The following is a 26,470-nucleotide window of genomic DNA, read 5'->3' on the forward strand; positions in this document are numbered from 1 at the left end:
CTAAATATAAAATATCTTAAACTGTGTGTGAAGATGAATGGAGGTCTTATGGGTGTGGAACGACATTAGGGTGTCATTAATGACATAAATTTTGGGTGAAATAAACGTTCAAGTAATCTGTATGGACCAACTCAAGCATTTGTTTGAAGCAAAACACATTTTCATCTGATGTTAAAAATAGACATCCATATATCTACAGACCAGAATATAATAAAAACTGGAGTTTGTGCAGGAACTTTTGGAGTGAGAAGAATTTCCCCACGTGACAACTTGCCCCGGCCTCCCTGCAGCATGTGTCCTGACATGCAGTGTATATGCGCTTCCATGTAAAAGCCTTATCTGATCATGCGTCCGCGAGCGAGCAAACGAGGCGTTATATGTGAAGCGAGTTCAGCAGATGGCAGTATCTGTCAGACCCGCGCGAGCGCCTCAACAATGACACTTGCAACATTGTAACACTGAAACCTGAAGCATTTGGACGCTGTTTAGTGCGCGCGGATACAATGTATCGAAGCCGACGGATGCCGCCGAGGCGAAGCAGAAACGCCGACGAGATCTGAACCTGCGATGGCTCTTGGTTTCTCTCTCGGGGAGCTCCACTCGCTCGATACTCGAACCGACAGCTAATACAGCCAGGCACAGGCGGCTGCGCGCGGTACACGGGGCTAATGGCGGAGTTTGGGACCGAGAATTGCGGGGTCTCATCGGCGAGCGGTGGCGGGAAACCCGCCCAGCCTGGAGATGAGGCGGACGGCAGGGCTGCGAGCGAGGTGTCGGTCTCCAACGGGGACTGTGGGCTGTGTGCACCCGAGAACCAGGGGCACGAGGCGGCTAATAATAACACGGACGCCAAACCTGGAATACCACGGAAGACCAGCATTATCAAGGTAAACGATCAATGCATGTGCGTTTTACTCATTTCTAGGCTCGTTTTTGACTCAAACCTCGCCCTGATGCACACAAACACGCCTTACTAAGAGTGGGCTACATCCACAGGTTTGGGGGGTTTATGTATGCACGGAAATCACAGCCCACCGTGGACATGTCAAGGCTGTTTCCAGCCGATCATGTGCTCTTTTGAAGCGTTTTGTGATTTCATGATGGACATCAGTCAGATGGAGTCACGTGCGCTTTTAAACGATTAAGCAATCCTACAGTGGCTTTGCATGAATATGTTAACTATTTCATCTAGTTGTTGCTCATTATTTCTCCTAAAGCATTCGCACTGGCATTTATTCCAGCGTTACTCTTAAAAATGCTGGGTTAAAAACAACCCAAAATGGGTTGAAAATGGACAAACTCAGCGGTTAAATTTTATTTAACTAAATGGCTGACTTAAACTCAAAATACCAAAAGACACAACTAAAGGTGACCATTTATTATTACGCAATTTAATAAATGTTTATTGTCTGATTATTATTAATTAAACTGTATTAATAAACATTAGTTCCCAGCGTACTTTCATTTTAACCAAGCAATACAGTAAACAGTAGTTGGGTTAAAGAAATATACCCAGCAGGCTGTGCAAACATTTAACCCAAACGCTGGGTTTGTCCATTTTCAACCCAACTTGAGTGGTTTTTAACCCAGCATTTTTTAGAGATACTAGTAGTAGTAGTATCTCACTACCAGCTAAAATGCCCTTTGCTTGTCATTGTTTCTAGTAAAAGTGTAAAATGCACCAGCAATAATCAGAATATATTGTTGAGTGAACAATACATTTCTTAACCGCATACACTCAAGTTGGGTTAATTATGGACTAACCCAGCGATTGTTATAACAATATAGTTGGGTTGTTATAACCCGCTGGTTGGGTTAAATGTGTGACCCATCCTGCTGGGTAGGTTTATTTAACTCAATTATTGTTTAAAAAAATAATATATTGCTTGCTTAAAATTAGGCCAAAACAGGTTGGAAATTGTAAATATTTAACCTAACCGCTGGGTTTGTCGTGCCCCTGGTTCTTTCAACCCAGTATTTTTTAGAGTGTATATTAAATTGCTTATTAAAAAATGCCTTTTGATTATTAATACTGCCTCTAGTAATTATGTATCTGATTTTTAATTTCCAACCCATTTTGGGACCTTTTTTTTTTTTTAAACCAGCCATATCGTCATTTTTAAACAATAGTTGAGTTAATTAAAACTGCCTAGCATGTTGGGTCAGATATTCAACCCAACTGTTGAGTCAAAACAACCCAAGTTGTTTTTAACCCAGCAGTTATTTTAGAGTGTATCTTGTGCAACATTGGCAATTTGTTACCAATAGCTTGGTATGCACTAGTGCCAACATAACTAGTAGCTAGTAATGCATGTTGAACTGATCTACATTTAATGTGCCGCTCCAGCCCATAGTGATCATGCATGGGCACAATGAGCCCTTTTGCTTGTTTAACACACATTTAGTGTGTTCATTATGGGTAAAAATGCCATATAGGGCTTCAAGCATTTATCAAATGTTTTTTAATTTCAGATTCTTTTCAGTTGTACATCATCTTCAAGGCCACTACTGAGTTTATAGTGAGAGGGTAAATAAATTAAAGGAATAGTTGAACAAAACAAACAAAATCAAATTCTGTCATTTACTCGCCCTCATGTTGTTGAGTTTCTTCTGCTTAATACAAAGGAAGATATTTTGAAGAATGTTCCCCATTGACTATCATAGTAGGAAACAAATACTGCGGTAGTCAGTCAATGGAGATCTACGGAGCCACGGACATGACATGCAAGAAAAAAGAAGTAAATCGCGGAGCAAAATGTGCAGATTCTAGGGGTGTAGCGATACACAAACTGGTGGTTCGGTTCGTACCTCGGTTTTGAAGTCACAGTTTGGGTACAGCAGGAGAGAGAACTATATTATTAAAGGTTAACAACAGAGGCCAAACTATAAGCATAATTCAGTTTCTATTTACTTTTAGATTTAATCAACACTCAAATAACTCATCATTGTTAACTCAGCTCATTGTTCTCGAGCTGTTTTATTGACGTCTTTCCGCCGTTGAGACACCGATTGAGCGATTACACCACAAATGATGCGGTTCGGTTGTAATGATTTCTCGACACACACCTTCAGATGCTCTTATATGTTTATTCTTTGACTATGACGATCAAGTACACTCGTCTATGCAGTGATCTGTCACGACACATTAAAGAGCCTCAAAACGGCATTTATCGCTTGAGTTTCGTGATAAAATGGACAGAATACTCAATATGTTCATGTGGGAACTCAGATTAAAGTTTTTCTATGCTTGAAACAAGCCGACTGTTAAAGATTGCATTCGTAACCGTTCGGTACACACACATGCAGTCCTGTACTGAAATGGTTCGGTACGAATACATGTAAAATTACACCCCTAACTAATTAGTTCCCTTGATTTATAAATCATGCGCATGATTTAGCCTACTATTTTTTTTTTCTGCATGTGCGGGGCTCTGTGGAGATCTGTAGAGATGCACTGATTGCTATTTTCTTGGCTGATTCTGATTTCCGATTTTTTTTGTTAGTAATATGCCGATACCAATTTTTGCTACAAAAATAACTATAATTGACAGCATATACAAACAAAAATCCACTTTTTCTTCAAAGCTACATTTTATTTTTTATTATAAAATAAATTAGTAAACATTAATAGGATCTTCTTTCACTTAAACAACTCTCAAAAAAATAAGGGTTCTGTGCCAGGAAAGAATAATAGAAAATCAGTTGCTTTATGAAACAAAACATTATAAATGCACCTTTTTCTCTTTTTACTTGTCTAAAGATCCCAAAGATCCTATGAATGAACAAAACTGAAGTGTACAATACTCCTCTAAATAATAGTTCAGTAATTGGGTAATACATTTTGCCAGTTCGGGATGTCATGGTAACAAAATTCCAGTAGTCTGTACCAATACCATAATTTTTACGGTACTCTGTACCAATTTCAGTACCACAGCTAAATGTTTTTTTAATATATTTTTTATTTAACCACTTAAAGGCGCACTATGCAACTTTCCGTCCACTGGAGGGCGCCTATTCAAAACAAAGGTGTAGTTTGATGACGCCAAGTGTGAGCGCATGATCTTGGGACATGTGGTCTTCGCCTCACAGCCGGTGGAAAATAGGACTCGGGCAGAAATCACGTTCATGCATGCGGTTATTAACGTTACTGTTGTGTAAAGCAGAGCAGGAGCGAGTGTTGTGGAGCTGAGCACGGCTGCTGGAGTGATTGTTACACAAATACCGGGACTTTTATTATGACGGGACGGGACACAGTCGCGCGCACTTCCGCTTTTTCCGGTCATGATTATAAGGTAATGCAGCTCTGTTTATCATATTAGATACATTGAAGTGTGTTTAAAATTATGACGTTACTCTGTGCGTTTGCTCGGCGCTGTTCACACTGCTAAGAGTAATGCGCTTCTGCAGAATAAAACCGAGGGTAGCGCAGATATGACGCGATTGACAGGCGACTCGCTCAAACACTATGCTGACACGTCCCTGTCCTTAGTTAAAATAGCAATTTTCACACAATTTACAAAACATTTGGGATATTGTAGGTACTCAACTAAACATATAACACCGGCCAAGTGGTTTTTGTATATATTTTACTGCAAAAATACTACATAGTGCACCTTTAAAAAAAAGTATTACGTTTATTATTTATGATGATAATCATTATAAGTACATAATAATGCATAAAAATTTAAAGGCTGTATAAAAGTAATCATTGTATAAAAAAAGAAAAATAATCAACCATCTAGGCATAGTTATTATTATTATTAGTAGGCTAATGACGTATTATTATTATTATTATTACATAGTGATGTATCTAAGGTAATCTATCCTAATATATTTTGTTAATCTTTTTTTTTTAAAGCAAACTTTTATTTTGACGGGTTGTCGTGAAGACCTTGGAGTGTGTGTTCATATGACGACAGTTTTCTCAAATGAAACGGCAAATTCTCATGAAGTGACGGTTTATGCGTTCGGCTCCAGCGCCATGAATTTCATAATTTCCTTCGTAAATGCATTTATGCTTTGGTCTTTTCACTGCTTATACCAAGGAAAGATGGGAGAGGCTGCTGACCTGTGGCTGCTCTGAGCTCTGGCTAGCTTTAAACGTTTTACCTTTACTAACTTACCTTCTTCAAACTGGGCATGTTCCACGTGGTGATGGAGTTAAGTGTCTAATTAGGTTTGTCAGGTTTTACAAATGGCATAATTAGGGTCTTTTTCACTCACAGTAAAAAACTTCTATGCCAACGACATGTTTGCATGTAGCTGTGAGCGCGAGTGCAGCGTCAACGTGACGTCAACGTCGCGCTGGCGCTCACAGCCGCATATAGGGATCGGCTCAAAACCGGCGACACGTGACTGATCGGCCGATCATTCAGAAAATCGGACAATTCCGATCCCTGGCCGATAAATCGGTGCATGTCTAGAGATCTGGATGGTTGCCAACATTGGGAATTTTTGGGTGTACTGTCCCTTTAATTCCAGTGAATCTTCCAGTGAGTTTGTAGAACGTTATTGGGAAATTTTGACTGTTTACTGTAGAAAGCTGACAGGAAATATTGCTCTACTTCCCCATGTTGACTTTTGCGGTGCATAAAACCATTTAGTCAGTTTCATCTAAAGATAAAGATTTGTTGAACGGTACAATTTTGCACAGACAGACAGACAGATGACATTTATATGTAGGTCATATAGTTGTCGAACAGGCGCTGTTTGAAACGGCCTCTTCTTTTACTCTGTTTTGTTGGCTCAGTATTTGTGCCATCTGAGGTCAAAGTCCTGCGCCGAAGCTGGCAGAAGGCAAGAATGTGACGAATGTCGAAAGGCTTGTTCAGAGGAGAGTTTGGACGTAGAAGAGGAAATGCTTTCTCTCAGCTAATTTTGTTTCACTTTGCATTGCTTTTAGTTCCCGTACCAACTACAGTGTTTCCTGTGGAAAGATTTCTCATTTGTCTCTCAGCTCAGTCGAAGCATGTGGTTTGAGTGATCACAGGCCCGCTCAGGTGAACCACACAGAGATGTGATCATCGTTCTGTGAGCACCAGTGTTTCCTACAGCGTTTGTGCAACAGGAGGCCTGTATGGGGTGTAACCAGTTACTTAACAATGACAGTCCTAAAATATCTAATCGCATTTTTTTTTCTCTGATAAAATTGGGATTTAAATCTCCAGGTTTGCTGTGCTTGCTTGTAGGGATGCACAATTTGGTCCACCATTTTGTGATTCTAAATAAATAAGGAATAATTTAATTATTAGAAATATAGTGCACACCCGATAGGGCTGCTCGATTATGGCAAAAATCATAATCGCGATAATTTTACTTAATAGTGAAATCACGATTATTTAACGCAATTATTGATGGGTGATATGATCAAAGTCTTATTTGATGGATATGAGTAATTGTAACATCTTAAGCTTTGGGACAATTTTTGGGGATTTCCACCTGGATTTTGCTAATTGAAAAGCTTCCCACATACTGTGGTCTCTAAATACACAACTTTGTCACTTTACAGGAAACCCTTTGAAGTAACATAAACACTGCTAAAAGTGATGAACATTTAAGTATGTTGTCTGAGTGGAAATAAACCCCTAAAAAAGAAAGAGTGCGTACTCTGAGGAGGACAGTGAGGTTTAATGGTGTCATTTGGGACAGGGCCTGAGTAGTTTGAGCTGACTCAGTGAGTCGTTTGAGCTGACTCAGTGAGTCGTTTGAGCTGATTCAGTAAGTCGTTTGAGCTGATTCAGTGAGTTGCTTGAGCTGATTCAGTGAGTTGCTTAAGCTGATTCAGTGAGTTGCTTGAGCTGATTCAGTGAGTTGTTTGAGCTGATTCAGTGAGTTGTTTGAGCTGATTCCGTGAGTTGTTTGAGCTGATTCCGTGAGTTGTTTGAGCTGATTCAGTAAGTTGTTTGAGCTGATTCCGTGAGTTGCTTGAGCTGATTCCGTGAGTTGCTTGAGCTGATTCCGTGAGTTGTTTGAGCTGATTCACTGAGTTGCTTGAGCTGATTCCGTGAGTTGCTTGAGCTGATTCCGTGAGTTGCTTGAGCTGATTCCGTGAGTTGTTTGAGCTGATTCCGTGAGTTGCTTGAGCTGATTCCGTGAGTTGCTTGAGCTGATTCCGTAAGTTGTTTGAGCTGATTCCGTGAGTTGTTTGAGCTGATTCCGTGAGTTGTTTGAGCTGATTCCGTGAGTTGCTTGAGCTGATTCCGTGAGTTGTTTGAGCTGATTCCGTGAGTTGTTTGAGCTGATTCCGTGAGTTGCTTGAGCTGATTCCGTGAGTTGCTTGAGCTGATTCCGTGAGTCGCTTGAGCTGATTCCGTGAGTCGCTTGAGCTGATTCCGTGAGTCGCTTGAGCTGATTCCGTGAGTCGTTTGAGCTGATTCCGTGAGTCGCTTGAGCTGATTCCATGAGTTTTTAGGTGTGTTGGACACTGGCTGTGGCCGGCGAGTAACCGCGTGCAGGCGGGGAGGAGCTGCAAACGGAGACGTGAAGTCGAACACTTTCTACTTCCCATAGTGATGCTCGTGCTATATTTGCATACTTTATCACCGCTGAAATGCAATATCTGTCAAATACAGATGTTTCAGAAGACATTTTTATTCAATACTTTATGAACTTCTTAATGCAGCGTCTGTTTGTACAAGAATAAAGTTCAACATATAAGCCTTCACTATCAATGAAGTGGGGTCTGTGTTTTTTATCGTCATCAGAGCTCGTATAGCCGCTCTAGAGAAACTGCACTGGCTGTATTAGCCGGCGGCTCTCGAATCAAGTTGACTCAAGTCGGACAAAATTTCGAAACGCCATGCACTGCTTCGAATCAGCTGCCGGTCGCTGCAAGTCGAACAAGCCTTTTGACCGATTCAGAGCAGGGTTTGATTTAGACTGATTATAACCAATAACAGTGGAGCAGCGGCTCTTCTGAATAGCAGCGTATGAAACACTCTTGCAATGGTGCAGTCTTGGGTCAGAAACCATCTGTGTTAGCCTAAAGATATTCAGCCTAGATGTTTTTTAACCCATTGATGGGTATGTGTCACTAAATGAATAGTATTGAATGTTTTGCTCTTTTTGTCACGGTTGGCACTGAACTTTGAAACTCTATTGACATTTCTGACTGGTAGAGTCCAGGAAATCTCTGACCGACTGATCTTTAGCCTCACAATAGCCTTTCACAATGAACAGAGCAAATTATAGACTAAATCATGTGTGGAGTTTCTCTTTCTCGACATTTCCTGCTTCCTATCTCATTGGAAAGACTTAAGAATTCACAATAGATATGAAATAATTAGAGTGAAATTGAAATAAATCTTTAATGTTGGAACTAAATGAACACATGGAAGTATATTTAAGCATTTTCATCATTACATGGACCTGTAACAGGATTTTTACATTTCAATGCATGCAAAATCTCACATAATCATTTGTCACTGAAAATGGTTCACTGAATCAGATTCTTTGAAACGTGGAATTTGAACTGATTCACTAAATTGATTCAATTTGACCAACTCTCCACTCCAGGTATTTTTTTTGACATACAGCAAAAAGATTGTGAAATATATCCTGAGACTTTGATTTGTCATCCAGCCCTAAAAATCCTTATCAACAGACATGAATGTTAATGTTTGAAGGATCCTGGATTAAAAGCAAAGCTACTAATAAATGTATGTGTCATCATCCTTATGATTCAGTGTTACACAGAGTTGTGTTTAAACTCACCAAGATCTGTCATGCGTTGTTCTTTTTGCCGGTTTAATGATAAGGATGGTTGGAGAGCAGACAGGAAATGACAGGGAGAAAAGAGGACAGCAGGAAATGAATGACACAAGCCAGATTCAAACATGTCGCCCACATAAGCCCCACTGACTGTCCTTTTTAAATCAAGGATTAGTCAACTTTTAAATAAAGTGTTGCTGATATTTTACTCACCCCCATGTCATCCAAGATGTCCATGTCTTTCTTACTTCAGTCGAAAAGAAATTAAGGTTTTTGATGAAAACATTCCAGGTTTTTTCTCCATATAATGGACTTCAATGGGAACCAAACGGTTCAAGATCCAAATGACAGTTTCAGTGTGGCTTTAAACGACACCGGATGATGACTAAAGGCCTTTGCATACTGAGTCCGTAATTCGCATGCGAAATTTACGCACGTCAAAAAATAAATTCAACCTCACGTTGTGTGAATCACACTTGCACACTGCCTCCGAAACGTTCTTCCGTCAAAAAAAAATTCGGAACAGGTTCGATTTTCTGCGTTTTCGCATCCGTAAAAACGCATTTTGAGAGATGTTTTGACAACTCAGAGCCACCATACATATTATTCTAGCAAAAATACTATATATCACAGCTATAATTATAGCACATCGTGTGTGTGTGTGTGTGTGTGTGTGTGTGTGTGTGTGTGTGTGTGTGTGTGTGTGTGTGTGATCGGATCCATAGACATACTGCCAGGTGTTCGGGATCAATTGATTCACTGAAATTAGTGGTCTTCTTTTTAACATGTGGCTCCAGTATCGCTAGCAAAGCATCAAACTGCTAGCCTGACAAGCCAGACCCACATCGAGGTGTTTGGTCTGGAAACCCACCATTGACAGCTCAATCCGAGGGGCGGATAAACGGTTGTCTTTCAAACTCCCTCTGCACGCGATAGGATAGCGCTACAACCAACCAGAGCAACGAAGGTGAAGCAGAGCTCGCTGACTGATTAAACATTCGCCGTATCCGGTCGGCTAAACTCAGAACACATCTTCCCTTCTTAAGAATGACTTCAGTGCCGTTCTTTGTTCTTTTCTCAGAGAAAAGCTTAACTCCAAGTCTTCCAGAGTCGCGGTCAAAGCTGATTCGAAAGACCGCCGTTCGCCAGTTTCTGTGTTTACTAGAAGCACGCAAACGCAACTCGGCCGTCGTCATTATGGCCCCGCCCACCGACTCTATACACGACGTGAAAAAACAAAAAATAAAAAAGTTTGTTTTATAAGCACAAATGCTGGCCTTGTATAAATATAATATATAGTGTCCTGACCTTGGAGAATGTTTTCTCTATCCACACTTTGTTCTCAACTTTTTTGCCCCTCAACCGTTTTCATCCCTAATTTTAGCGGCGCAACTCCATGTCAAGTCACAGATTTGATTTGGCTGTACAGCCGCTCTGGTGAAAACGTTGATGTTATCAGCTCATTTCAATTATCATATAGTGTCAATGCAGGCAGATCGGTAATATAGTTTACATTTTTGTGTCCAAAACTGAGCAAGCCAAAAGCCAAAGGTGAGGGTGGCTAGGAACCAAAAGTTCCTTAAGGGCCAGAATGTAGAAAAATAAACCTTGGGAGAAACCAGGTCAGAACTCATATTAGATCAATAGATATTCGTGAGATTATTCGAAAGATCAGCGTCACCACGCCAGAGACGGGTTTATTGAGGTTGTCGCGTCGATGCAGCATTTACATTTGATTAAATTACATTTATTGACAAGCTCACTGCAGACCCTTCAGGGATGCGTTGGTCCATCCGGCCCGAATCCGGCTGACTGCAGTAAACCTCCGGATAATCAGAGAGACTAACATTAGCGTAGATGCCACTCTTCATCTGATGTAACGAGTACATCAGGTGTTATGGGAAGTGTTCCCGCTTCCGGCTGACCTTAATGCAGTGCGAGATCAGGTCAAGTTTGAGATATGCAAGAGGCTAAACTAAACATTTTATATTTGACAGATGCTTCAAGTCAGAAATTTTCAGGCAAATTAATAAACTTCTGTCTAATTTTGACTTTTTGAATTGAAAATGTGATTCATAATGTAGTCTTATTAATGAACAAGAAATATTAACAAAGCAGTTTTCTTCAGATTAGGCATAAGATTAAAAATGAATGTGTACATATTGCAAATTAATTTAATAAACTTAAGTTACCTAGTTTCCTGGTAGCCTTCAGTAAATTAAAGGTCCTGTTCTTCACGATTCCATCTTTCAAACTTTAGTTAGTGTGTAATGTTGCTGTTGGAGCATAAATAATACCTGTAAAATTATAAAGCTCAAAGTTCAATGCCAAGCGAGATATTTTATTGAACAGAAGTTCCCTTTCAAAGCCGACAGCGAAAAACAAAAATTGCTTTTATTTTATTACATTTTAATGGTTTAATAAAATTGTAATAACCAAAAAGCATGTCTACTTATTCATAAAAACAACAGTTTATTATTATTATTATTATTATTATTATTATTATTATTATTATTATTTTTTTTTTTTTTTTTGTGCCATTTCTATGAAATGCCCCCCCCCCCCATTTTTTTTCTTGGGGCCTGTGTAATGTATTGCATACATTAAGTCTTCCAACTAGATCCATCATGTTAATTTGTAATGGCAAATGCTGCTGAGACTGTTATTATGTTAATTTTTTTTCTCTGAATAAATTGCAATTTTACTTTTCAAAGTGCATTGTAGCTTTCAAGATCAAATTAGGTTGAATTGGGCCACCACAGGACACGGAGCTTTTGAAAGCATGAAAGAAACACAATCATTTTCTACCAGATTAGTTTGAACAAAGAATAATAATGTTCAGACTGTGATCTGAAATGGCTCTTGCGGTGCATCAGGTAGCAGGTCGGTCCCGACCCCTGAGTAAATGCTTCTGAAGTATTGTTTGTCCCAATCCGCGGTTTGGTATAAGCGTGTTTGCTTCATTGCTGTCAGAGGATGTGGTTTCATCATTAACGGTCTGTGAAAAGAGGTCTCTCAGGGGCGTGGGCTACATTAAAGGGATAGTTCACCCAGTAAAAATGTGATGAAGAGTGTGATGTTTATCTGCTGACCCCCCAGGGCGTCCCAGATGTAGGTGTGTTTGTTTCTTCAGGAGAACACAAATGAAGATGTTTAACTCAACCGTTGCTCGTATAATGAATGTCAATGGGGTGTATTTCTATGAGAATAAAAAACACATGGATATACAGGTCCTTCTCAAAAATTTTGCATATTGTGATAAAGTTCATTATTTTCCATAATGTAATGATAAAAATTTAACTTTCATATATATTTTAGATTCATTGCACACCAACTGAAATATTTCAGGTCTTTTATTGTTTTAATACTGATGATTTTGGCATACAGCTCATAAACCCAAAATTCATATCTCAAAAAATGAGCATATCATGAAAAGGTTCTCTAAACGAGCTCTTAACCTAATCATCTGAATCAACTAATTAACTCTACACACCTGTAAAAGATTCCTGAGGCTTTTAAAAACTCCCAGCCTGGATCATTACTCAAAACCGCAATCATGGGTAAGACTGCCGACCTGACTGCTGTCCAGAAGGCCATCATTGACACCCTCAAGCGAGAGGGGAAGACACAGAAAGACATTTCTGAACGAATAGGCTGTTCCCAGAGTGCTGTATCAAGGCACCTCAGTGGAAAGTCTGTGGGAAGGAAAAAGTGTGGCAAAAAAAAACGCTGCACAACGAGAAGAGGTGAGCGGACCCTGAGGAAGATTGTGGAGAAGGACCGACTCCAGACCTTGGGGGACCTGCGGAAGCAGTGGACTGAGTCTGGAGGAGAAACATCCAGAGCCGTCGTGCACAGGCGTGAGCAGGAAATGGGCTACAGGTGCCGCATTCCCCAGGTCAAGACACTTTTGGGCTACAGAGAAGCAGCACTGGACTGTTGCTCAGGGGTCAAAAGTACTTTTTTCGGATGAAAGCAAATTTTGCATGTCATTGGGAAATCAAGGTGCCAGAGTCTGGAGGAAGACTGGGGAGAAGGAAATGCCCAAATGCCTGAAGTCCAGTGTCCAGTCCCCACAGTCAGTGATGGTCTGGAGTGCCATGTCAGCTGCTGGTGTTGGTCCACTGTGTTTTATCAAGGGCAGGGTCAATGCCGCTCGCTATCAGGAGATTTTGGAGCACTTCATGCTTCCATCTGCTGAAAAGCTTTATGGAGATGAAGATTTGGTTTTTCAGCACGACCTGGCACCTGCTCACAGTGACAAAACCACTGGTAAATGGTTTACTGACCATGGTATTACTGTGCTCAACTCTCCTGACCTGAACCCCATAGAGAATCTGTGGGATATTGTGAAGAGAAAGTTGAGAGACGCGAGACCCAACACTCTGGATGAGCTTAAGGCCGCTATCGAAGCCTCCTGGGCCTCCAGAACACCTCAGCAGCGCCACAGGCTGATCGCCTCCATGCCACGCCGCACTGAAGCAGTCATTTCTGCTAAAGGATTCTCACCAAGTATTGAGTGCATAACTCAACATAATTATTTGAAGGTTGATTTTTTGTATTAAAAACACTTTTCTTTTATTGGTCGGATGAAATATGCTCATTTTTTGAGATAGGAATTTTGGGTTTATGAGCTGTATGCCAAAATCATCAGTATTAAAACAATAAAAGACCTGAAATATTTCAGTTGGTGTGCAATGAATCTAAAATATATGAAAGTTTAATTTGTATCATTACATTATGGAAAGTAATGAACTTTATCACAATATGCTAATTTTTTGAGTACACATATGGGGGAACATCACCCCCCAAACAATCTGCTGCCATATTTCCTTCCTAAGTTATTGCATGTCAAATAAGAAATATTTGTAAAATAAATGTGTATTTTTTAATTGTCTTTTATCAGCAGTTTCTCAGCGTTAGATTGTCCAAATATAATAATAATCTATATTTTCTAAAAAATATTAAAAGTTTTCTAACAAATTATACCTACCATTTGACTCTACTTGCTGTAGTTTTGTAGTCTTTAAAGTTGTGTACGTCATTCAGACAAAAAACCCATCTAAAAATAGCTTCAGGGCTTAAGGGGTTAATGAAAGCGGTGCTGTGTCCAGTAGTAGGTGTGGTGCGCTGTTAAAAAGGTCAATGTGCACTTTGTGCTGAACACTTGTATGTTAAACGAGTGAACTCAGTGCTAGATCCGCCACGTTGTTCATGCTCTATTCATTGGCTGTGGCGTCACTCGGTCTCAGTCTTTATATAAGCCACTTGATATGGATCAGATAGAAAGCAGACCTAATAGGCATCGCAGAGCCCGATAACAGCCAGCGTTCGGCGACGGCTTCATTTACACCTTCATATATCTCAAGCAGAGCCTTTATATGTGCGTGTGTGAACTGAGGTCAGGCATTCAGAGTCTGAACTAATGCCTCGTGCTATATTTTAATAAATCAGGAGCCCCAACTGCTATTTATATGTTTGACACATTTATGTAAATGCACAGATATTGCGGAGACTTTTCTCGGCCAGTGATGTTTAAATAAAACATGCATGTGCTGAAAGTCTTCTGGGTTTAAAGAAGCTCTTCTTTTTATTATAATTCAGGGGGAATCTCACGCAAAAAGTCATATTTCACCTCAAGATCTTAATAAATAAGGACATGTATTTTATGCATTAAGGAAATTAAGCAGATTTTTAGGAACACTGACCTTTGGATAATATTTTGGGATGTTCTTTTGATGGTGATTTAAGCACATCTCCCTCTGAACTCTTATTACTGTAATGAGTCCGGAACCATTTAGGTTTTTATCATTATTATTTTTTTGTAATTCCCATTATTCTAAATGGTTTCTTGTTAGAAATCTCTCTCACACACACACACACACACACATACACACACACATACACACACACACGCACACACGCACACACGCACACACGCGCACACACACACACACACACACACACACACCTATGTGTGTGTAAGGATATTGAAATATGTGTATATCCATCCATCCATCCATTCAGCTTCCATCCATCCATCCAGTATCCCGTATCACATTCATTCATCCATCCATTCATCCATCCATCCATCCATCCATCCATCCATCCAATATCCTATATCACATCTATCCATCTATCCATCCATCCATCCATCCATCCATCCATCCATCCATCCATCCATCCATCCATCCAGTATCCCGTATAACATCCATCCATCCATCCATCCATATCACATTCATTCATTCATCCATCCATCCAATATCCTATATCACATCTATCTATCCATCCATCCATCCATCCATCCATCCATCCAATATCCCATCACATCCATCCATCCATCCATCCATCCATCCATCCATCCATCCATCATCCCATATCACATCTATCCATCCATCATCCCATATCACATCCATCCATCCATCCATCCATCATCCCATATCACATCCATCTATCCATCCATCATCCCATATCACATCCATCTATCCATCCATCATCCCATATCACATCCATCCATCCATCCATCCATCCATCCATCCATCATCCCATATCACATCTATCCATCCATCATCCCATATCACATCCATCCATCCATCCATCCATCCATCATCCCATATCACATCCATCTATCCATCCATCATCCCATATCACATCCATCTATCCATCCATCATCCCATATCACATCCATCCATCCATCCATCCATCCATCCATCCATCCATCCATCATCCCATATCACATCCATCCATTATCCCATATCACATCCATCCATCCTATATCCCATATCACATCCGTCCGTCCATCCATCCATCCATCCGTCCATCCATCCATCCATCCGTCCATCCATCCATCCATCCATCCATCCATCCAATATCCCATATCACATCCGTCCGTCCATCCATCCGTCCATCCATCCATCCAATATCCCATATCACATCCATCCATCCCATCCCATCTCATCCCATCCCATCGGATGTGATTAATCACGGTACAGTATACTATACACTAGGGATGCTTTAATACAGTTAGTCCACGGTTCAATACACACCTCGGTTTTTAACCACGGTTTTTCGGTTCGTTTTTTTTTTTTTTGCTATTCTATTCTTAGGTGACAGGAACAGAAAAAGGTTAAGGAGAAAATGTTTTTATTGATTAATGTTTTCTTTATTTTACTTAAAAGACTTAAACCCTTACTTAAACTTAACTTTACTTTACTTTAAAAAACCCTTGTAAACATTCCCAGTGTATTGAATAATATAAAATAAATATACAAAAAGATTTACAGTGGAAGCTCAGAGATGTACAGTAGCTAAAATTACAACTACATAGTGTTCAATATAAAGCATTAATTAAAAGTTACTGTATTAAAGGTCTTTTTTTAATTTTTATTAACATACTTTTAGAGGTGAACTGTCCCTTTAAGGACTAGGTTGCTGCTGTCAATTGAAGACCTGCTCACATCTTATATACACGAGATTTTACTTTTACTTTAGACATAACCGACTGTGTTTATATGTTAAACCCAGTCGCCCAACACCGTGCATTCAGATTTGATTTTCCTATTCATCGGGGAACACTTTAATTGGACGCTTTCTTCACAGGGAAAGTGTTTGTGTGCAGAAAGGGACGGCCGCGATTGAAGTGCAATAGCCACCCTGTCAGTTCTTTACTCCGCTATGCAGGACTTAATTAGCAATCCACACCACCATTATTGAGCTGAGAGGAACACTTCACATGTTTTATGAGTGTCTTGAGAAGTGCCCTGCTGCTCTGCTGTGTGTGTGTGTGTGTGTGTGTGTGTGTGTGTGTGGGAGGTTAAAGTTGGATCATGATTCACTTAGATTCTTTAAGCTTCTGTTTTTGCTTCTGTCTTCAATATCGCTTGACCGTGCACGACTGTGGAAAGTGTTTGTCTTCAGATATAGTTCATTTGAGATCTTGCTTTAAAGTGCCTCTCTTACAATAAATCTACCTACGTCCACGGTCAAAAAACACTGACAAGCCAGACCCACATCAAGATATTTGGTCTGGAAACTCACCATTGACGGCCAGTGGTGGAATGTAACGAAGTACAAATACTTTGTTACTTTACTTACGTACATTTTTTACGTATCTGTACTTTACTTAAGTAGAATAAATAGTGCATACTTTTTACTTTTACTTCGTTACATTTTCCAGCAAATATTTTACTTTCTACTCCACTACATTTCTACAATGTTTCGTTACATTTTCGTTACATTTTCTGATCAGTTTCAGGGCTCGAGATTAAGGCTTGCCCGGATAATAATATATAATGTACGTTATTAGCTAATGAATTGACGGTTGCGCTGTTGAGGCTCACGCAGCCTCTCGAGGAGAAATGGAAACAAATCAGCCCCGCTCACACAAAGAAACTCAGTAACATACTGCATTAAAAATTCAAAATGTTTAGTTTTTATATTTTATAACAGTTAAAAAAAATATCACATGACACAACCAACGAGTGTAGTTTTCCTGAATACGACAGCATCACGACAGAAAATGTGACACTGATTTCATTTGACAATTCCATAAACAATGAATTAACATCAAGTCACTTACATTTTACTGATTGCTTTATTGCTTTTGTTCTATTTCAGCAGCGAAAATATTTCCAAGATCAGATTTCCACATCCGAACCATAATCAAAGATTCAATGCCCTGTTCATAAACGACTGCCTCATTTATGAACGAATCAGCCGATTGAACGAATCGACTCAATGACTCTCTCATAAGGATTCACCTGCCGCCATCTACTGGTGGTTTAGTTAACTTTTTTTTAGTTAAAACAATCTCATAGCATTATTTAGTGCAGTTGTAATTTTTCAGTGTTAATTATTTAATTTAATTGGTAACAACCCTGTATCTTATTCTAATTTAATTTATTAATCAAATTTAAGAATATAAAGGGAAAGCTGAAGCAAAGCCTATATTTAATAAGATTAGGGGAAAATGTCCTTTATAAAAGGTAAAAATATCATAAATTTGAAGATTTAAATACATTAAAGCTGATGAGAATGTTGCTTCAGAAAAATGGCATTTAACTTTGCAGATAAGCAGAATTGTAAGTCAGAATGTAAACTAGGCAAAATATGGTAAGAACAATTACATTAACCCAAAACTAACTCAATTAAAATGCCACCGCTCATACGGTTTTCTTCTTTTTAATTATTAGAATTAGACATTAAGAGAATACAATTTTATGCAAGTACTTTTACTGTTAGTACTTAAAGTACATTTAAAATCAGGTACTTTTTACTTAAGTAGGGTTGTCGTTGTAGTACTTCTACTTTTACTAAAGTAAATATATTTCTGGTTACTTGTACTTTTACTTAAGTACTGAGATTCAGTACTTCCTCCACCACTGTTGACAGCTCAATCTGAGGGGCGGATAAACGGTTGTCTTTCAAACTCCCTCTGCACGCGATAGGATAGCGCTACACCAACCAGAGCAACGAAGGTGAAGCGGAGCTCGCTGACAGATTAAACATTCGCCGTATCCGGTCGGCTAAACTCCGAACACATCTTCCCTTCTTAAGAATGACTTCAGTGCCATTCTTTGTTCTTTTCTCAGAGGAAAGCTTAACTCCAAGTCTTCCAGAGTCGCGGTCAAAGCTGATTCAAAGACCGCCGTTCGCCAGTTTCTGTGTTTACTAGAAGCACGCAAACGCAACTCGGCCGTCCTCATTATGGCCCCGCCCACCGACTCTATACACGATGTGATTGGCCCGGGGGAATCGTTCATTCACTTGTCCGAGTAAAAAATGTGCTTGGCCGGAAAAAAGTTAGATTTTTATTTAATTTTTTTGTGTGTGTATTGTAAATATAATTTATTCTGAAGCAATATTCTTACCAATGTTCAATCAGCTTTGACATATTTATATCTACATATTTGTAGCATATATATATAATTTCAAATTTGTGATATTTTTATCTTTTATAAAGGGCATTTCCCCCTAATCTTATTGAATATAGGCTATGCTTCAGGTTTAATTTTATATTGTTAAATTTGATAAATACATACAATTAAAATAAGACACTATAAGGGCTGTTACCAATCTAACTAATTTACACTGAAAAATAATAACTGCGTTAAATAATGTTTAGAGATTTGTAGTTTTGAATAGACAAAAAAGAAATGCTGGAAAGAAATGCTTAAACATGAAACTAAACCTCCAGTAGGTGGCAGCAGGTGACCGTCTTAATGAGTGAGTCACTGAGTCGTTCATTCAAACGATTCATTCAAACACTGAATCGTTCAGTAACACTTGTTGCTGTCAGACGCATTACGGTTTCTGCAAATGATCGATTTTCGCTGCTAAAATACAACAAAACACTCAATATTTCCTCTAAAATGTAAGTGACGTTAAGTGAATGTTAGTGAATGTTAATTAATTGTTTATGGAGCTGTCATATGAAATCAGTGTCATTTTCAGTCGCGATGGTATTCAGGAAAACAGCTTAAGCGCTCTAGTGTTGTAATTTCTCCTCGAGAGGCTGCACAAATGTCAACAGTGTGACCTTGTTATCGTCAGTTTATTATATATTATCATCCACTATCGATCCCGACTTACACTAAATTAATGCACAATCCTTCTTGCATTTTGGCGAGTTGCTAGTTATTTTTTGTTTTAATCAGGGTCTTGTCCGTCGGGCAAGTAAAATTCTCTTTCACTTGTCCCTTCAAAAAACCCACTTGTCCTGGACAAGCGTTAATGTCGAGCCCTGCACCGTGATATGAACAGTAACTAGGGATGCTGGACTTAGAAGAAGAACTTACCATAATGGAGAAGAGTGGAGCGTTTGCTTAGGCTGTGGATAGGCCTGTCATGAGTAGTGATGGGAAGTTCGGTTCTTTTCCGCGAACCGGTTCTTTCGGACAGTTCGTTTCAATGATCCGGTTAAAAAAAACGGATCACCGGTTCTTTTACGTCTTTACGTAATGACGTCATTTCTATCATCCCGGAGGATGAAAATACATTCAAACACATTCATTTAAAGTATTTGTAATCAAAACTTAGTATAGTAATAATTATTATTGACATCATCATCATCTTGGATACATTTTTTCATTTATGTTTTGCAACAGCACTAAATACAGTTCACCAAATCGAACTGAATCGATTGTTACAACATTTACTTCAAGATATTAGTTTTATTTCTAGTTTGAGAGACTGTCACTGTCACTGTCGTGCAAACACTGATGTTTTACACGGATTAAGTAAACTTACATTGGCATAATAGGCCTACTTACACAAATCCTCAGTGTTCACCCGGGCTCATGTATTATCAGCATCAGCTGTCCCAGTCCGAGCGAAACAGTTCGGTTACGACGCTCTCACGCATGCTCAGTATCTCAGCTCACCGGTTCTCAGAATCGAACATGTCCGAAAGATCGAACGTGTCCGATAAAAACGGTGTATCAGTGTGTGTGTGTGTGTGTGTGCTGAGCACAGGGTGCTGAGCTGTGAACTGCTGCAAGCTGAATAGTCTATATCAAACCTACTGTTTTGATTACATTTTAAAATCTGTATCGACTTAGAAATTAAATAAGATAAAAGCTTTTCCTGAAAATATCATGCATTATTGATAAAACAAATAAATGTTTAATTTGACCGTTTTAAAATCCATTGTTTCCAAAAATTTAAAATAATACAGTGATGTGACAGCTTTGTTATGATGTTTCCAAACGTGATTAGTTTTAAATACACTTAACCTGCATTTCGTTCCTCTGAACAAATAACACGCATGCGCAGCTCATCGGCTCATCGGTTCTCAGTATCAAACGTGTCCGACAGAAACGTTTTTTGATTCTGTCCTGCTGATCCGAGGATCCGACAACCGGTACGTTCGGTTACACACACATGCTCAGTATCAGCGGCTCGTGAGTTCATCAGATCTCTCAGCAAAACATGTCTCACTTCAGCTAACGATTGGAGTTACAGCATCTACTTCAAGATATTAGTTTTATTTCTAGTTTGAGAGACTGTCACTCATGTCAGAAAGTTAATAACTACAGTAACTTGTGGGATCAGCCCTGATTTGAGACGCGAACCGTTTAGAACGATTCAGTTCGATTTGGTGAACTGGTTCGACCGGTTCACTATAAAGATCCGGTTAAAAAGAACGATTCGTTCGCGAACCGGACATCACTAGTCATGAGTCAATAAATCAATTTAACACACAATAATAAAAAAATGAGCTTGATAATTTTTCCGGCTGCAAGTGTAAATGTAAATTCAGTTCAATCTTTGTGTGCTAAAAAGGCACACGAGTTATTGTAGAGATAGCAATAGACATTCTCCTTTTTTGCCAAATAAATGAAAAGCATGTCTTCTCTCTTGCTTTATCAAAATCTCAAATAGCTTTCCTCAGAGATGGTCAAGTCAAGTTCAGTTTTTCCATGATTACATATCATTTTTTTTAATACTGTATCCTAAATTGTGGATAATTAAGCTATATGTCATATGCTGAAGTACATTTCTGGAGTGTTAACGATTAAAAGAAAAAACAACAACCGGAAACCGTGATACGAACCGAACCGTGGGTTTTGTGAACCGTGCCGGCCCTAATATGCACCTAAAACACAATCATTCGTTGCAGTTTTATCCTTTTTATTTATTGTTTTTGCTATTTTACCATTGCTTTTATTGATTTGTTAATTTATTGTGGATATTTAAAATGTTTTCCATTTTTAGTGTTAAATAGTCTTTGAAAAGGTGTACCTGCATTATTATGCCATTATAATTATTTTAGATGAAAATGGTCTCAGAACGTCAATATTATCATTTATCGCAATAATTTCTTGGCCAATTTATTGTCCAGCAAAATGTATCGTGTCAGGCCTAGCTGTGGACTAATACAACTAGGGCCCTATTTTAACGATCTGAAACGCAAGTGTCAAAGCGCGAAGCGCAAGTAACTTTGTGGGCGGGTCTCGGCGCTGTTGCTATTTTCCCTGCGGGATAAATGGCTCTGGCGCCTGGCGCAAATCTAAAATGGGTTGGTCTGAAGTAGCTTCATTATTCATAGGTGTGGTTTGGGCGTAACGTGAATAAACCAATCAGAGCGGCATCCAACATTCCCTTTAAAAGCAGCTGCGCAAGTTCCATTATGGGTCGCTATTATTATGGCGTATTTACCAGACGCACGCCAGGAGCGGTTCACAGCCGAGGAGACTGATGTTCTTGTAAGAGCAGCCCTTACGAAACAAAAATATATTGCAGTATGTTGGAAAATTTCATGCGATACTTTAGGCAATATATTCACATATATGGGAATTAATATTTATATTTTTCAATATATTGCAATATATTGAAAGCCGCAATCATTTGTATATTTTGCAATATATTACATGAATATATAATACATTTTATAATACCATCAATATATTATTCCATATATTTACAATATATTAAAATATATTTCAAGTAATATGTTGGTAAATATATTTTCCTTTCGTAAGGGAGTGAAAGTCAATCGTGTTGTATGGGGATGGGAGAAACCCACCCAAAATAGCGTCGGTTAAACAGTTTTTTTTTCCTGGTTCTTGACGGACAAACCAATTTGTCAGATGTCCTTATATACATATATGTCTTGCCACTATTGGGCAAACAGGTCTGATCCTTAATTACTACAATTAGCCATAATAATTTGTAAGCTAGATTTATGCCTTCGTGGCACACCACAATGTGTTAATATTTTTTTTAGTGTAACAATTTATGATTTGCAAAAATAACTGTTGCATCTGTGTAGATTACATGAGCAAAGTGTATGCGCGTTGTGCACGCTGTACATCATGGTCAAGCATGCACCCTTAAAATAGCATAATGAACAACGCGCCGCTGACTTTAGACTAGGTTTTTTCTGGTCAGTGGCGCAACTGTTTAATGGAACAGCAAAATAGCACCAGGGATTGTTTGCGCCGGAACACGACTCCTTTTTTGTGCTGAACCTCCCAGGGAGCGCAAGTTCATTCACTAGTTTAGCGACGTGCTTCTGTGGAGGGAAAAGCGCGCTTTGCGTCGAATCACACATGCGTCGGTGTACAAAGTCAATTGCGCTGGGTGCAAGATAGGGCCCCTAATGTCATAATGGCTTTGCTCAAGGAGCTTTTAATGCTTATTTAAGATGCTAATGTGTGCTATTGCTAGCTAAAAGTTAGTCAGTTAGCTAGTGCAGTATTATAACACAGTTGTGTAACATTAAAGTATACGAAATTAAAGTGGATGAATGAATATGTGATATTAAATGCCTGAATCGTGTCAGGGAGCCATAAAAGCCCACTTAATTATTCATTCCATGATGTTGAAGTTACATGAACAAGTAATGTTTGTTTAACTTAATTTATTAATGTGGGACCGATGTACACAATTATATCATGTAAATCCAATATACTTTGTTTCAGTGCAAAATCTTTCAACCTCAGCGACGACTACAGTGTTTGAGGGGCGGGGCAAAGAGCCAATCAAAACCACAGGGTGGGCATTATGCAAATTAGTTACAGACCTACATGAGTTCAGCAGGAAGTGAGGCTGGATTTACTGACGACTCGTTTCAGGCAGTTTGAGACTTTCTTTTAGGAGAAAATAACATTTATCTTACTTTATAAACAGCTCTATTACACACCTACATGAAAGGCAATATTCCAAAAAGCATAACAAGGGCACTTTAAAACACTGTGTCTGACATGTTTTGCATGCAGCCGTTGCAAAAAAGTGAAGTTGCTTCAGAGAAAAGCTGATTTCTAAGTTCTGTATTCTGTTATCTAATGCATTTTTAATTGTGGCTTAGGTGTCCAAATACTTTTCAGGGTCAGTGTATTTCATGCCCACATTGCTGGAGAGGCTTTTAAAGCGATATTACTCGGATGTTGTCATGTTATTGTGATTAATGTGTTGAGTATATTATAATCCAGCAGATGTCAGCCCCTTTTTCTCAGTAAAGCACTACAATCTGTGCTGCAGTGTAATCACAAAAAGTGACATATTGAAGACTAGCGGATAAATAGCGCCTCCCCGGTGGATATCTCAGTGGGACACGCCGTTCAGAGCGGTGCAGTTAGCCAGAAAAAACCCATTTCAATCCATTAGGGACTTATAATCAGGTGGAAGCGCAGAACGGCCCCTTATCAGACAAACACAGAGAGAATTTTGAAGCAAAAATACACTGAAAAATCCCTCTGTTGGATTATCTTAATGACTTTGTCCCTCGTTCTCCTTAATCCCTCAATTAACATGTGTGTGCTTTTATCTCGTGAAAACTTTCAGGAGTGCGTGTTCGGAGCTGGCAGCAAAAAGAGCCACAACCTGCTGTTTGGGAATCAGGATCGTTTCAATTATAGTTGCTTTGCATTTTGTTTTTTTTATTTTCATTAAAGTAACTGAACTGTTATTTTATGCTTTAAAAAAAATCTGTTATATTAATTTTGCTTGGTTTATAAGAGAATAATATATCAGTTGTCAATTTTTTTTTTAAGGAAAGACACTACAGAGGAGTATTTCATTAATAAAAATCCCTGTACTTTCCCTAGTTGTTAATAAAAGTGTGCTTAAGACAAGTTATCTGAAATACACTCACCTAAAGGATTATTAGGAGCACCGTACTAATACTGTGTTTGACCCCCTTTCGGCTTCAGAACTGCCTTAATTCTACGTGGCATTGATTCAACAAGCTGCTGAAAGCATTCTTTAGAAATGTTGGCCCATATTGAAAGGAGAGCATCTTGCAGTTGATGGAGATTTGTGGGATGCACATCCAGGGCACGAAGCTCCCGTTCCACCACATCCCAAAGATGCTCTATTGGGTTGAGATCTGGTGACTGTGGGGGCCATTTTAGTTCAGTCAACTCTTTGTCACGTTCAAGAAACCAATTTGAAATGATTCGAGCTTTGTGACATGGTGCATTATCCTGCTGGAAGTAGCCATCAGAGGATGGGTACATGGTGGTCATAAAGGGATGGACATGGTCAGAAACAATGCTCAGGTAGGCCGTGGCATTTAAACGATGCCCAATTGGCACTAAGGGGCCTAAAGTGTGCCAAGAAAACATCCCCCACACCATTACACCACCACCACCAGCCTGCACAGTGGGAACAAGGCATGATGATCCATGTTCTCATTCTGTTTACGCCAAATTCTGACTCTACCATCTGAATGTCTCATCAGAAATCGAGACTCATCAGACCAGGCAACATTATTCCAGTCTTCAACTGTCTAATTTTGGTGAGCTCGTGCAAATTGCCGCCTCTTTTTCCTATTTGTAGTGGAGATGAGTGGTACCCGGTGGGGTCTTCTGCTGTTGTAGCCCATCCGCCTCAAGGTTGTGCGTGTTGTGGCTTCACAAATGCTTTGCTGCATACCTCGGTTGTAACGACTGGTTATTTCAGTCAAAGTTGCTCCTCTATCAGCTTGAATCAGTCGGCCCATTCTCCTCTGACCTCGAGCATCAACAAGGCATTTTCTCCCGCAGGACTGCTGCATACTGGATGTTTTTACCTTTTCACACCATTCTTTGTAAACCCTAGAAAAGGTTGTGTGTGTAAATCCCAGTTAACTGAGCAGATTGTGAAATACTCAGACCGGCCCGTCTGGCACCAACAACCATGCCACGCTCAAAATTGCTTAAATCACCTTTCTTTCCCATTCTGACATTCATTTTGGAGTTCAGGAGATTGTCTTGACCAGGACCACACCCCTAAATATTTTGTACATATCCAAATTATGTATTATATGTGCTCCAATGTGAACACTTTCCAGAGCAGAAACCTGAACATTTGATAAATCCAGGTTCAAAATGAAAATTATTTTGTTGACATTACAGTTAAAGGTTTTTTTCAGAGGGGATTTTGGACTTCTTTTTCTTATTAATCAGAAAATGCTATCAACAGACAGAAAAACATAAGTCATCATATTTTAGGGCTGCGCGACACTTTTCTTATCGGCCAATACTGATAATTATCAGACAAAATGTCAATTTTGAATTTCTTTCAAGTTTAAAGGCAGATTTTTGCTCATGAGTGATTTTGTGGTTTTGACGAACACCTTACCAAACAGATTTCACAGATTTATATTACATGTTTTGTCTCTTAGAAATGCACATTTGACAATAGCTTGAGTTGGGATGTAGATGTACATTTATGTTCAATAGCAAAAACGAACTTTTATAGCGTACATTTTCTGATTTAAGATTAAAGTTAACCCTTGGTATTTCATAATATTTGGATCATGTTAACCACAGGTAAAACCACACATTGCACATCACTACCATGGTATTTATGAAAAACCATTTATGATAAAATAAAATAATCCAGAAGTTTAAATAACCTAAAAATAATTTATATCAATACATTTAATATTTTAAAATTCATAGATGGTGTTTGTTATTTTTATTTGTTGCTTAAGAAATGTAAAATCTGGGTACTCTAAATCTTACTTAATAGACTATTTTAATTTTATTTAATCTTCCATGTGATGCTAAGACCCCATCACATCTCAGATTATTTGTATTCATTAAACAATAAATAAAAACATGATTTAATACTGAATATAAGCATCCATATGATACTGTTTTATGTATGATTTAAGATGTACGAATGCTCAAACATATGCATTTATAAGAATTTAAATATAAGAATAAACATATTGAACTGAGGGTTGGGGAACGTTAGTGTAACATTAGTGTAATGTTAAAATAACGTTCTACAAAAAAAAAAAAAAAGGAAAATTTTCTGTTAAAAGAACTTT

The 26,470-nt window shown here is 38.8% G+C and overlaps 1 protein-coding gene across 1 annotated transcript in view; it reads left to right on the top strand.

Annotated features, from left to right (window-relative positions):
• Nucleotides 1-213: 213 nt before the first annotated feature.
• LOC137082531 (inactive phospholipase C-like protein 2) overlaps nucleotides 214-26,470 on the top strand; it is an 89,091-nt gene continuing 62,834 nt past the window's right edge. Inside the window, exon 1 of the mRNA XM_067447772.1 lies at nucleotides 214-887. Within this exon, the coding sequence (XP_067303873.1) occupies nucleotides 669-887 (219 nt within the window). The 5' untranslated portion in view covers nucleotides 214-668. The remainder of the gene's footprint in view (nucleotides 888-26,470) is intronic.

This window comes from Pseudorasbora parva, chromosome 7, assembly GCF_024679245.1.
Source record: "Pseudorasbora parva isolate DD20220531a chromosome 7, ASM2467924v1, whole genome shotgun sequence".
NCBI lineage: Eukaryota > Metazoa > Chordata > Actinopteri > Cypriniformes > Gobionidae > Pseudorasbora > Pseudorasbora parva.